At 39.6% G+C, this 13,760-nt stretch overlaps 1 protein-coding gene across 1 annotated transcript; it reads right to left on the reverse strand.

The window, feature by feature from the left end:
- Positions 1–12,148: 12,148 nt before the first annotated feature.
- LOC136577879 (uncharacterized protein F54H12.2-like) lies at positions 12,149–13,456 on the reverse strand. Its single transcript, XM_066577798.1, has one exon. The coding sequence runs from the start codon at positions 13,454–13,456 to the stop codon at positions 12,149–12,151; it is 1,308 nt and encodes a 435-aa protein (XP_066433895.1).
- Between the last annotated feature and the right edge of the window lie 304 nt (positions 13,457–13,760).

Below are 13,760 nucleotides of genomic sequence, written 5' to 3' on the forward strand. Positions count from 1 at the left end.
CTCCTAATATTTCTTGGCACAACCCCATTGAGGATTACCTTATAGTGAGCTATATGTGTGCTATTAGAGGTCTTCTTAAGATTGAACTTTGTCCATGTTGCACTGTAGGCTCCATTGAGAGCCTCTGGCATAGGTCACAAATAAAATCCCATAGAAAATATTGCAGCATGCTTTAACGCATTGAGAATACGCCCATCTGAACTGATGCATCGGAATCCAATGCAGCAGATGGGTAGCTTATATCAGCTGGCCATGAAAACGCAGCCTATACACTCATGTGAATGAAGCCTTACCCATATAGAACTCAGTGTGATGTCCATGCTTCATAGATGAGATTATTATATGGGATTATACTGAGGCATCTGCACAGGATTTCATATATAACCTCAATGATAATATAACTTGAAGTTCACTAGCCAGTCAACCAATGTTACTGTATCCTTTTCTTGATCTCACTCTCTAGGTCAATGAAAACACTTTTAAAGTGGAAACTTCCTTTTTTAGGAAAAGTAATGCAGGTAATACTATTCTACAAGCCAGAAGTTGTCACCCATCTCAGACCTTTTAGGGCTCTTACCCTCTGGCGATAGGGATTTTCACTGACTCTCACATCGCTAGAAAACCCTCCTCTCCAAATATGGGAGATAGGTAAGAGATCCCCTGTAGCTCCACTCCTCCTCTCTCCTTGCTATGGGGGATTTCAAGGCTGTTGCGTAATGTTATCCCATTGTGTTCATAAAAGAAACAGAAACTTAGCAAACAATTTAATAATTCCTGGTGCTGATTATCCCAAAAGGGGTTTTCACATGTGGTCATGCTATATGTAGAGCTTGGAGATACAGGATTAAAACTTAAGGCTTTAAAAAGTACAGATAGAAAATCTGAGTTTGTGAATAGAAATTTCATGGATTGTGATAGTAACATGTTATTTACAACATATTTTGCGTTTAATGTAATAAAATCCATACAGGCTATGCTATTCGCAAGTTCAAAACACGTAACATGAAGCATATTAATGACAGGGAAAAAGAACACAAATGAATTAGGAGGTACAAGACATTTTTTGGAACATCATGCAGGCTCTTTGGAGTCATTCAGATTCTGCTGTATTGAAGCTGTGAAAAATCCTTTTAAGATGAGAGGATTAGTGAAAATTTCTCCTAACCAGAGGCATTTTGGACATTGAAGTTTGGTACTCATTTACAAGTGGGTTTAAATTCCAAAAATTATTTATTGTATATTTATTAAAGTTAAGGAAAGGAGAAGGAAGAGGAAGGAAATAAAGTGCTGCAGGCTGGCAAAGTGACATTACTAGGGGGCACTAACCTACTGCAACCCATTTGTAAAGCAAACCACTCAACCAGTACCTGTGGGCCCAAAAGAATTGTTCGACTTACACAGCCTACCAACAGGAACGTCAGCCTCTTTTTACACATGTGCAAATTACATTCAATGTGATGGGCTTCTTTGCTAAAACAAATGTTGATGTATAGAGAGAAATAGAATCATCAGATGTATTGGCAAATATGATGCTTATGCTGATCACATTACAACTACTGCCAGATCTTGATCTTTTCTCAATAGAAGCCAAAAGTTTGAGGATATCTCTAACGGAAAAGCCTTCACTTACATACCAACATTGACCTAATCTAAGGGTCCACTTGGTGCATAGCCACTTTGTGAAACAGAAACATTGCTATCAATCGACCATTGTAATTAGTTTTCCATGTGGCACTTGTAAATGTTATCCTTCTGTATTAAAAAACTACATCACTTACATAGCAAAACATATCAAATTAAATAGTTTATTATTGTCGAAATGCTGGTGTTATTTACGTGGCTGAATGTCCATAACCTGAATTATATGTGAGCAAAACCATCCAACAATTATGGGAAATAAGTTCTAAGTATCACAGTTTCATCAGAAGGAAAAGTAATACACCAGTGGCACAACATAAGAATATTTTTCATGATGGGGTTGTCAGTGATTTAAAGTTTTATGATTTGAGCCAAATTTACAATGGCTCTAGAGGTGGTGAATTAAACTAAAAAACTTATTCGGGAAGAAACAAAATGCATATTCTATCTGAATAGTTTGAGCCCTCAAGGTTTGAATGCGCGCTTCAACTTCTGAACATTTCTGTAACACTCCTGCAGTTTTGATACTGCAATTACTATCTCCTTTATATATTTATTTCACATCATCAGGTTTTTCAACTTTTGAGCTTATCTCTTCCCCAGTAAAGAGCCATTTTACCCATATTAAATCTACGCAGAGCGTACGATTTCACTGATGGCTATGAGAAAAACATCATAGTACTTCCCATTCCCATAGTACTCGTCTATTATGCATAGTGTAACTCTCTACGTCTTTGAGTAACATTCTTTCCCATTAAAGAGAGGGGCGATTTTTTTTTTGGTGCATAAAATCGGCTGGCCAGAAAAATAGCGCACACGGTTCTGGACCTACCTTTTAACAGAATATGTCGGCCTGTCCCATAGACTCCTATGGGAGCCTAAGAGAGCTGCCAGAAAAGGGATATGGGAGGGAATTTAGCAGCTGCTCTTCTAAATGCGCTCTACCTTACTTCCCCTCTCTGTTCCTTGCCAGCTGCTGGCAAAAAGAGGGGACAGGATAGGGCTGAAGATTAGCACACTAGCTTTGCCAAGTTCCCACCTCCTCCAATTGCTGGCCCCTGGCAAGGGGAGGAGAGGGGGTGAGAGTTTAGCTCACTAGGTACACCAGTTCCATCCCATCCCGCCTCCTCTCTTTGCCAGCAGCCAACAATAGGGTGGAGAGGGGAAGAGACTTTAGCAGTGCTAAACTCTCTCACCGCCTCACGGTATCCCAGGCTGCAGTGTATACATGCAACACCTAGGCCATCTACATAGGCAAAAAAACAGGAGATGCAGCTGCAACATGGTCATGGCTGCCTCTCACACATGCAATTTTTAGCCACAACACAGGTGACCAAAAATCACAGCGCCCATGTGAAGGAGCCCTTACTTAGCAAAAAAAAAAACAGTATGTAATGCTGTAATAGACTACAATATACCCATCCTATAGAGTACTGAAAAACGAATATATCCATTAAATACATACCATATTAGACTATGGGCAAAGGATTTAACTGCATGGCATTCACCACAGGCATTTATTTAATGGATACATCTGAAGTTTTTCGATATCTTTTAAAAATAATACCATTAATACGTTTTTAATGGCATCAGATTAACAGATCTGTCATGAAAAACTTCACAATGTATCCATTAAACAGATACCATATTAGTCTATGAGTGAAAGCTGCCATTGTTAGGTATCCTTCATTGCCTCTGTTTAATGTATTTATGGTGGGGCTTTTCTAGCATATACAATAAAATTAAGCAAGGTTAATTTGATGTATAAGTGTTTTTGTCAGAGTAATTATTAGCATATTAACTTATGTAACACATTAAGTGGAAAATCCATACATAAATATCTGCCTCTTTACCAGCCCACTCACAATAGTTTAAAATAGCTGAACTATGGCCAGATTGAAGAAAATCAATACAGGCATGTTGATTGTAATGTTTTGTGTGGCCTAGAAATAGCATCATAATGGACTCCTGGTGATAACATTTCATTTTACACCCCAACTGCATATACTGACTGAATAACATGGTTGTATTTTCTATAGCCTGCTCTTTTGTCTTTTGTGCTTGTTTGTTTTGAAAGAATTTAAACAATCAATTATGTTGAATATACCAGTGATACTGCTAACTTGAATTGATTACTTTGTTAATGAGCTTTCCAGTAACTAGGGAGTAGTGAGTGAAACTACTACATACATAAAATGAACCCCATAGTGACCAGCTTATTTTGTGCCTTAACTACCAAGTGGTTTTTATAGTTGCATTGCAAGAGCTGTAACGCATTGAAATAGACATATGAGGGCTTTTTTTGCATAAGGACTTGCATTTTTTTAATAGCACTACTTATTGGTACATATAATATATTGTGCAACTATTTTTTTTTTCAGGGTGAAGATGCAAAACCTTTAGAAATTATGTACTGTTGTGTGGATTTAGTTCTCCCAGCATTCACCATTTAGTAAAAACATGATACATTTTTTACTACTTTTTATTTGAAAAGGGGGTTTGTGCTAAACAATTGAATCTGCATTGCCACATTCTAAAAGCCATAACATTTTCATTTTTTTCTGCAATGGAGCCGTGTGTGTGTGAGGGGGGGGGGGGTGTTCTTGTTTTTTGTGAAAAGAGTTGCAGTTTTCATTGGTATCAGTTTGAGCTTTTTATAGCATTGGTTGGGAAGGGAATAACAGCAAAACTTCAATTTCGGCATTCGTTTAAAATTATTTTTATAGCGTTCACATACTAGTTAAAATTACAAAATATTTTCATTGTTTGGGACATTACAAATGGGGTAATACTTATTATGTGCTGCTGCATTTTGTCCTTTCAAAAATCTTTTTTTGTGAGGAAAAGTGCATAGTATTTTAAAACTGCATTCCTTTAAAAATTGAACCTTTGTGAACTTTTTTTCTGGACTTTTTTTAGTCCCTCAAGAGGACTTACGTTGTACATTCTACTACTATTCTGCTTATGACATCAGCCAGTGAAAAGACTCTGCCAGAGTCATGGTCTAATAGGCTAGGGTGCATGGCAGACAGAGGACTTTGTCAGGCCTCTGGCTACCATGGAAAACCATTGGTACCTTGTGATCATTGACTTTCATACAAGCATTTGTCTCCTTTGCAAATTTTAAATTATAGTTGGAATTGATATTCAATATATCTGTGGAGGAGATCCTTTTTACATATCTTGTTGGTAAATGATTTGTCACAAAAAATAGTCACAAGTTGATTATATTGCAAGGAAATTGGTGGTAATTCTTAGCTGCCTGGAGTTGCTATTCTTAACATATTTACACAACCTGTGGAAGAATTTGACAATACTTGACATTAAGGAATTTCTTTTTTTTTTCTTATGGAATCAGACCAGATTAACAGATTGCTGAAATGGGGTTATATTGCAGAAATTGTTAGTAAAAGACAGGAAATCGTGAAGCGGAAAAATATTAATCATTCATCTGATAAACGCTCATCACTTTTAGTACTCAGTTTAGCATGGATTATTATAAGATTGGGGATATTAAAACTATTTTCTGGTCTTATATAAATACTATGTTTACAGAATATGCTGAAGTATGGATGTAGATTTGTTGCTAGGAGAGCATCCACTTTAAGAAACGGGATCTCGCCAAGTATGATAACCAGTACTAAATATGGAACAAGATTGTCTTAGTTGAGAGCCGACTTGACCCCTTCCCAAACACATCATATAAATATGTTATGTGCTTGTGAAAACTGTATGGAGCAAGCTCGGGAGCCAAGTGTGCTTCATACTTGGAAACTATCAAGTGTTTTTGACATCTGACAGCTGCACGCAACTGTTATGATTGGAGTTAGCACCGATTATGGCAATGAACCATTTAGATGCTTCAATCAAAGTCGGTACAGGGTAAGAGGCCACTCTGGCAACAGTAGTTAATATTGCTCATGAATAAATAAATCAGGGGTATAGCTCCTCTACCCCTGGTGATACCAGAGTTATGGTGAAACATATTGGGGGAGTTGGTCTTAGAGCACAGAGCCTCATGTAGTCTATCCTGCTAAGCTTATTTCAGACTCAGTTTATCCGGCAGTATTTTATCATAGATGCTGGCAGTTCATGTAGGGATCTAATCACTTGCCAATTTTTCAATGTATAGCAGTGTATTGCTGCATAGTAGCGTGCACCATTTGCAGCAAGTGATACAGTTGTGACCCTGATATTTGTGAATAATTAGCAACGCAGGATAGTGTCTCTCTCTTAGACTTTATTCACACAAGCGTATATTGTCAGTCTTTTTCACGGCTGGCAGACATATGCTACCATCTGATGCATTGGATTGCAATGTATCAGATCACATGAGTGGTTTGCTACTGTGTAAAAGTGCCCATCCAAGATAGCTCATTTCGGCCAAGCACTTTTATGCTGATCAGGAAAAATAATTCACGAATAGTTCAGTTTAGCAGCGCTAACTGTCTTGCCCCACTCGATGGGATTGTGGGCTTGGCATATATGTGCCATGCCTGATCCATCTGAATGGGCACACAATTGGCAGATTTGTGCACCCGGTCATGCGTTTTTACGTTGTGCATGGGCCGAAGGTAAATATGCATACGCCCATGTGAGTATACCCTTAGACTCGTTTTGTTTAATGTATTACACTTATTCACACTATATTGAGACTACATGTATCATTTGGCTTGGCACCCTGTGTATGCTTTATCTATGTGCAAGAATTTTACTTCATAGCCACTCCCCTCAATATGAGGAAGGTGTGCGCATGGTTATTTATCAGCATTTTGCACTTGTGCAATGCTTCTCCATTTAGCAGTTTGGTTGTCTGCATGCTGAGAGATATTGTACTTCTACCTGCCCCTCTATTTTGCATTAGCATATCAGCAAGTATATGGCCACTTTCTGATTTTTTTTGTTATTCAATACAATTAGGCTATTTAATAATTGAAAGTCCACAAACATAGTCTCATTATTGCAGTTTCTCCTTCTTGCAAGAGTGATCCACTAGTATTGTAAAAGAGTGGTGCATTCTGTTACCTTGCTTTACCGTTTAAATCCATCAGAATGCAGCCATTTGATTAAATTCTCAGGCAGAAAATACCCTAAACCTGCATGCTCTAGAAAGTTTGAATTGCTGAATCCACTTGGCAATCTCCTGTTTTTTTGAGCATTCATGGTCTAGCGAAAATGACATGTTAACGTAATTTTGCGGATATGTAAGATTCCTTCAATACCAAATTTCTAAAGGTTTTTTTGTTGTAGTACTTAAAAAAAAATTACTTTATGCCGCTATGTTCTGGCTACCAGAACATTTTTCATTCAGTGGGTTGCATGAACGCTTTTTGATTTATTGGAACCATTTTGGGGTACATATAAGTTCTTAATTGCTCTTTTTAAAACACTTTCTTGCAGAGCAGGTGAACCAAAAAAAGCATAATTTGAGGTCCTTTTTCAAAAAATATTGAACTGATTTATTAAATTAAGTATAACTGCATAATAAACTTCAAGATCAGTCAAGAACCAGAACATTTACAGAAATAATTGTATCTCCAAATATGGGAGATAGGTAAGAGATCCCCTGTAGCTCCACTCCCCCTCTCTCCTTCCTATATACAGTATATACTTGCAAATAATGCCTGTATCCTCCATGGTGCACTTCGGACAGGAGGCCTATCCCACCTAATAATATGGACATAACTAATAGTTTGTAAACATACATCGTGCACTACATGTCATCATATGACTGGAACTGTAAAGAATCCTTATATATGTGCAAGTGAAGTACTATGCAGCCAGCCCCTCATAAATGGTAGGTTTGTGACTATCTATCAGTATTCTACACTGTGTTCCCTCACTATACAACAATCTAATGTTTCATGTTGCTGAAAATTGGTGTCAATATATGTAAAATTAAAGAAGCATATTGCCATGGTTAAATATGCATGCCATTATATCAAGCCTGTGCATAGAAATAGGCATCGATTTGCACATAAAAATGGTATACCCTAAAAGGCTTTTAAAAGAAATAGTCCTGGGGACTTCTATCTGGTCTTCATAGCAATACTAGTACTGATGATCCTTTTGCTCAGAGTGGTTTTCTTTTAACTCTCACTGGCCAATCACTCCCTAACATGAGAAACTATAGATGCAAGCAGGTGAAACCTCCAATTTGGGAGAATCTACCTGATTTTGCAGCCTCAGAAGAAAAAGTTAGAGCAGAAAGAACAATTGAATAGTCAGCGATGACAGTAGATCAAACTGAGACAAAGTCATTATATATTGAAAGGTTTCATATGGCACTTTAAGAGACTGTACTAGTACTGCTACATATAATTATAATTTTTAAATCAGTAAAACAAAAAGAAAATTAACCAGCGCTCCGGTGTTACGGAAAGGAACAGATGATGCAGAAATATATGCCAAAAAGGAAATTTGTATGGTTACTAAAAGTAACTTAGTTCGCAGGGGTGCCAATGATTAAGCACCCCTGAATCCAAGATGGCAAACAGGTGTATACGGAAATTCTTTATTGCGACGCATTTCGGCCGTAATCTCGGCCTTTCTCAAGCATAAAAAACACATACAACATGCCTGCACTATATAGTGTAGGTAATGGACACATAATTGCATGGCCTGCACAAATGGTGTTGCAATAAATTAAATAGAAAACATGAAATGGATGATGCATCAGAAGATCGGGAGTTAGTTATCACTTACTATGTATAATGTATATATGTCCGTTCTAGAGTGATAACTAACTCCCGATCTTCTGATGCATCATCCATTTCATGTTTTCTATTTAATTTATTGCAACACCATTTGTGCAGGCCATACAATTATGTGTCCATTACCTACACTATATAGTGCAGGCATGTTGTATGTGTTTTTTATGCTTGAGAAAGGCCGAGATTACGGCCGAAACGCGTCGCAATAAAGAATTTCCGTATACACCTGTTTGCCATCTTGGATTCAGGGGTGCTTAATCATTGGCACCCCTGCGAAGTAAGTTACTTTTAGTAACCATACAAATTTCCTTTTTGGCATATATTTCTGCATCATCTGTTCCTTTCCGTAACACCGGAGCGCTGGTTAATTTTCTTTTTGTTTTACTGATCTGTCTTCTATCCCGCGGTGTCTTTTTCATCGCTGGGAGCAACCAAGCTGCTCTCTTCAAGATGTCTTTTGGGACCGGTGCGAGGAACCATTATCTCCATTGTGGATTGATACACCATCTCGGATATTGACGCACGGGCGCCTTGCCAACGGGCCCGGCGTCACGAGGTGAGTCATTTTCATTTTGCATTTTCCTTATACCATTTTCTCCACATCTATATACACACCCCTTGTATATCTCGACAACCATCCCTTATCCATTTCTTGGAGCGCTATCCATCTTACATTTCTAATTATTTTTAAATGAAAGATCCTGAATGCCAAGCTCTAAGGAAATTATTTCCAACCTAACCCTTTCCCGACTGCATCACACAAATATGTTATGCAGTCGTGAAGGGTGTATGGAGCTGGTTTGAGAACAGCGTCTGCTTCATATCAAATGGCTATGAGCTATATTTAACAGCTGACAGCTGTATGCAACTGCTGCAATTGTGGCAGTTACTTACACTGTGTTCCACATTAGTAGTAAGAGTTCATACCTTATGTCAAGGCGCCCACTTTTGGAAAGTGACAGGTGCCACGCCCCCTTCCCAGGACCTTTGACCCTCTACCCCTTCGTCACAGCAGCTGTCCGTCTGTGACGTGTATCAGGGGCCCCCACCCGTATTCTAAGCCTGTGACGCATCACGAGACACACTTTAGAATACAGTGTGTGTCATGATAATCAAGGGGGCTTATTATATTTATAGTTTGACTACACGTCCCCCATTCATATTCTAAGCCTGTGACGCATCACGAGACACACTTTAGAATACAGTGTGTGTCATGATAATCATGGGGCTTATTATATGTAGAGTTTTGACTTGGTTGTTATATACCAACCAACTCGACTTATGAGTATAATAGGTTAATATATAGAATGCATTTCAATCCACTAACAGATTTTTTCAGCACCGCTCCCGGCCAGCCTAGGCAGCTGTTATCTACCATGCAAATCATCCCCTATGAATGGGTTATTATATGTACCATTCAAGTAATCCGCAACGAATGGGTTATTATGTTTATAGGATGAGATGATGTTATGTGTAGCCTGATAGGTTAACCTGCTGTTATCAATCAAGTAAATAAGGAAGTTAATATATTGAAAGAAAAACAAACTAATGTATAGTTTTATAAAAGCTTTATTGAGAGCGCTGAATATATAAACGCTGCGCTGTAAGAAAAAAAAATACAGAATATAGTTATTACACAAAGGAATGCATAAGGCCTCAGTCAGACGGGCGTTTTTTCGCGCGTTTTGCGCATCGCATGTCGGATGCGCATGCGCAAATCGCGTGACCGGAGGCGAAAAATCTGCACCTACCCGCGTTTATCGTCGCTGCAAAACGCCCGTCTGACCGGAGAAAAATTGCCGTGCGCATCAAAATGCGCATGAAACTTCGTCTGACCGGCAAAAAAAATGATTTTGGTGCGCACATAAAACGGCGAACGCAGATAGGCGCGATTTGCGAATCGTCGTGTCCTATAATTTTTCGCAAAAGCGGACATGTGACCGATATCATAGCGAACTATTGGTTCTATATATGCGCGAAACGCATGCGCAAAACGCGCGAAAAAACGCCCGTCTGACTGAGGCCTAAGAATGATTACATAGATGTGTATAACACTGTATAATGTTAAAAGAAATATAGTTACATTTTTACAATCCTTTACAAAGCTAACCACGATATGGGGAGCAACGGTGTCGTTCGCTTTTTAGGCAGCAGGCTCCCCTGGGTTATTCCGTGTGGAGATGGGGAGAAAGTCAGGATTTTGTTTTTGGGGGTACCAGTCGCAGTCGGGAGCTGAGCCTGTTTTCAAATCCTGGAGAATTTCTCTAGTACTGTGGCTGCCAATGACCGTAGAAGGCATATTAACTTCGGCCAACGCTCGCATAAAAATGTCCCAGCCCAGAGGATGATTTTTCTTGGTAGCGCTATGGCTCTGCGTAGCATGGCGGATCAAGTCCAAAATGTTTTGTTTGAGGGGAGTAACAGTTCAAAAGTCTCTCCGAGTTAAAGTTTTAGATCCATCATGGACTTTATTAAAAAATCCATCTTCAAAGATTCCACCAACTCGCGAGTACTGGCGTCTCCAGCGACATCGCTAGGTACATTAGCCTCCGCTATTGCATGCATAAAAATGTTCCATCCCAAAGGTATACTTCTTCTCACGAAGGTGTGACTCTGCGTCGTATGTCTGATCAGCGCTGGGAAATTGGTTCCGTGAATTACGGTGTTTTTATACACCAGCTCGTGCTTATCGTTCCATGTGATAATATTCCTGTGATTGAGTAGAGTGGCCAGCAATCGCTCCGTGTTTTTCTTGCACGATTGCGGAAGGTCCCAACGGCGAATGACATTAGCTATTTCAGCTTCATAACGCGATCGGTCGGCAGCATACATGGATGGAATAGCGTAGTCTGACTCCATATTAAAGTCTTTACCACTTCAGTTTAGCTACGAGCTCAGTCTTGGTATGATTCCTCTCGCCGAGTTCAATAGGTCGCTTTAGTGTAACATGCGACTTTGAACTAGATGGGGGCATACGCCAATGATTTCTGTATGCTGACTTCGAGAAGCTCACATTAGTGTGATCAGCTGACTATCACTTATGTCCAGGCCCACAGGATGTGGGTGTGTGACAATGAATGGGATGCGGCTTGAATTAGTTACGCCTTTTTTACAATCAGTAGCTAATTAGTTCCAACTCGGGAAGTGTGTCAGTATAGTGATGAATGATGGTGTCTATTATTACACAGTAAGAATCAAAGATTACACTGTTAACAGTCAACACAGGTGTCTATCTCTCTATTTTATTATACTTCATATATCTAACAATTATATAAAGATGCACAGATCATATTAAAAACACATGGTATCCGACATCTGTAATCACGGTCACAAAACTTATCTTTTATAAATTGGTTTACAAAATTATCATTTTTTAAAAAATCTGGCGTAAAGAAACGTAAAATACTCTCATAAGATAATCCACGGGCTATGTAATATAATACAAACACACAGTAATGCCCACAAAATACACTGTCAGTATCCTGAATTTGGTTATCCCGATATATGTACCTAGTGCAGTTTCTTTTTAAAAACTCTATAAAAGCCTCGGGAAAAATGGGACTATCCGGTGCTAGGCCATAACTATCAAAAAAGACCGCTCTCTCCGAGTCACATAGTACAATTAACACCCAGTGTCGTCCTCGCTAAGTTGAATCATCAGTATTAATTATATAAGCCGATGGTCTTTTATCCACAGCGAATTGGGGTAGGAAGTCACTCGGGTATACGCCAGCAAAAACTTGCGAAGTATAACGATCGGATTTAAGGAGATTCGTGAGTTAAAGTGTGTTCATAATTTAATTGTAATCGTACAGAACTTCTCTTCTGTGATTTATTTCCAGAATAGCGGGACTTGACGCATAGACAAGCATGTTAACCGTGTGATGGGTAGGGACTGAGAAGCGTACTTCCGCACGCAGGTTCCCGGTTTTAACGAGCGAGAAGTGCGTCCCGGGCTCCATGTCCGGTGACAGATCGAATGCAAAAAATGTGTATCCGCTAACGAACTCATTTCTGTCAATCGAAATCGAGTTGTCTGCTCGTTGCTTTCCGGAGATATGCACGAGAGCCATATATTCCCTAATAGCTAATTCGGCCTCAAAATCAGGCTGAAAAGGCCTGGCCGGAATCTGTTGACCATCCAGATACAAGGCCGCGTGGTTTACGGAATAATGGTGAAAACAGAGAGGATTTTTTTGGAAGCTACCGCTAAAGGCTTTATTGTCCACAAAGGCTAATATCACAGTTTTAGGTATTTGGCCCAGGAACAAATTTTCATTGGTTGCTATACGGCTTCCGATTGCTATGCTGAAGACTTTGAGACTCGTCCTATCCAAAGTATATTTAGCGGTGGTCGCTAGTAGCGCCTGGCTGTGGCCTATGCGGACGGCTGGGGATACTTGTACTCTCTTGATGAAAATTGAAGCATGAAGGATTTGAACTTTAAATCCATCAGGGTCTGATGCCATCAAGCAGAACGAGTCTTTATTCCTTGTCAGTTTTATCTTTAAATCCAGACCGTTCAAGATAAGTTTCGGTTGGTTAAATATATCGCCATAAATAGGCCCCAGACGCTCCACAGCTTTAGAGCGCTGTGTTGCTGCAGCTCTTTTAGCGAAGCCTAAATTTAGACCGTCGAGTGTCCTTTCATGGTGGTGACCTGCCGAATCCTTGTAAAACAGGCCGGCGGTAAATTGGGATGCGAGCGTTTGACCACTATAATTTAAAATGGTCTCGATGAACGCTCTATAGCTATAAAGATGATCGGATTGTGAGATTAGTCGATCCCCCAATGTGATGTCCACTTGATTAAAAAGTGTGGCTACAGGGTAATTAATAAAGCCCACACGTGCACCATCGGGGATGGGTGTGTTATCTTGTTTAACTATACGACAGGTTAAGTGCAGGAGGGTGTTATTTAAGTCGTAGTAATATTCGCCGCTACCCGATATGAAGAATTCCAATGGCGTGTTGTCAGTGAGGGCTGCGATAGGTAGGACTTCAACAAATAAAGATTTTTCAATACTTGTCTGCGTTGGCGGTATGGTGAAAATATCCAACTCAGATTTGGTGCACTCTACAGATCCGTCGTGTATGAACGCCATGTTAGAGAATTAAAAGATGTCGTCTGCTGCGCGTCTAGCGGGTTTCTGACGGCGGCGTCTCTTGCGTGAAGGAGTCTTATCCATGAGGAGCGGGTGAAATCGTGCAACGATTCGTCTTTTTCTTTTACGGGGGTTTTTTACAACAGAAACAAGTCCGGAGCCGCGCTGTTCTTGACGCGACTGATTGAGTTTGTCCAAAACAGCCGAGGAAACAGAACCGACTGCATTTGTAGCGATATTTTTGACAGCCGTCTTTACATGAGGCTTTACTAATTCTAGACCTTTTCTGAAAAGAGGCAAGGCC

This window comes from Eleutherodactylus coqui, chromosome 8 (assembly GCF_035609145.1).
Source record: "Eleutherodactylus coqui strain aEleCoq1 chromosome 8, aEleCoq1.hap1, whole genome shotgun sequence".
Classification (NCBI taxonomy): domain Eukaryota; kingdom Metazoa; phylum Chordata; class Amphibia; order Anura; family Eleutherodactylidae; genus Eleutherodactylus; species Eleutherodactylus coqui.

Coding starts and splice junctions, on each gene's coding strand:
- LOC136577879 (XM_066577798.1), bottom strand. CDS start 13,456: ATGGCGTTCATACACGACGGATCTGTAGAGTGCACCAAATCTGAGTTG.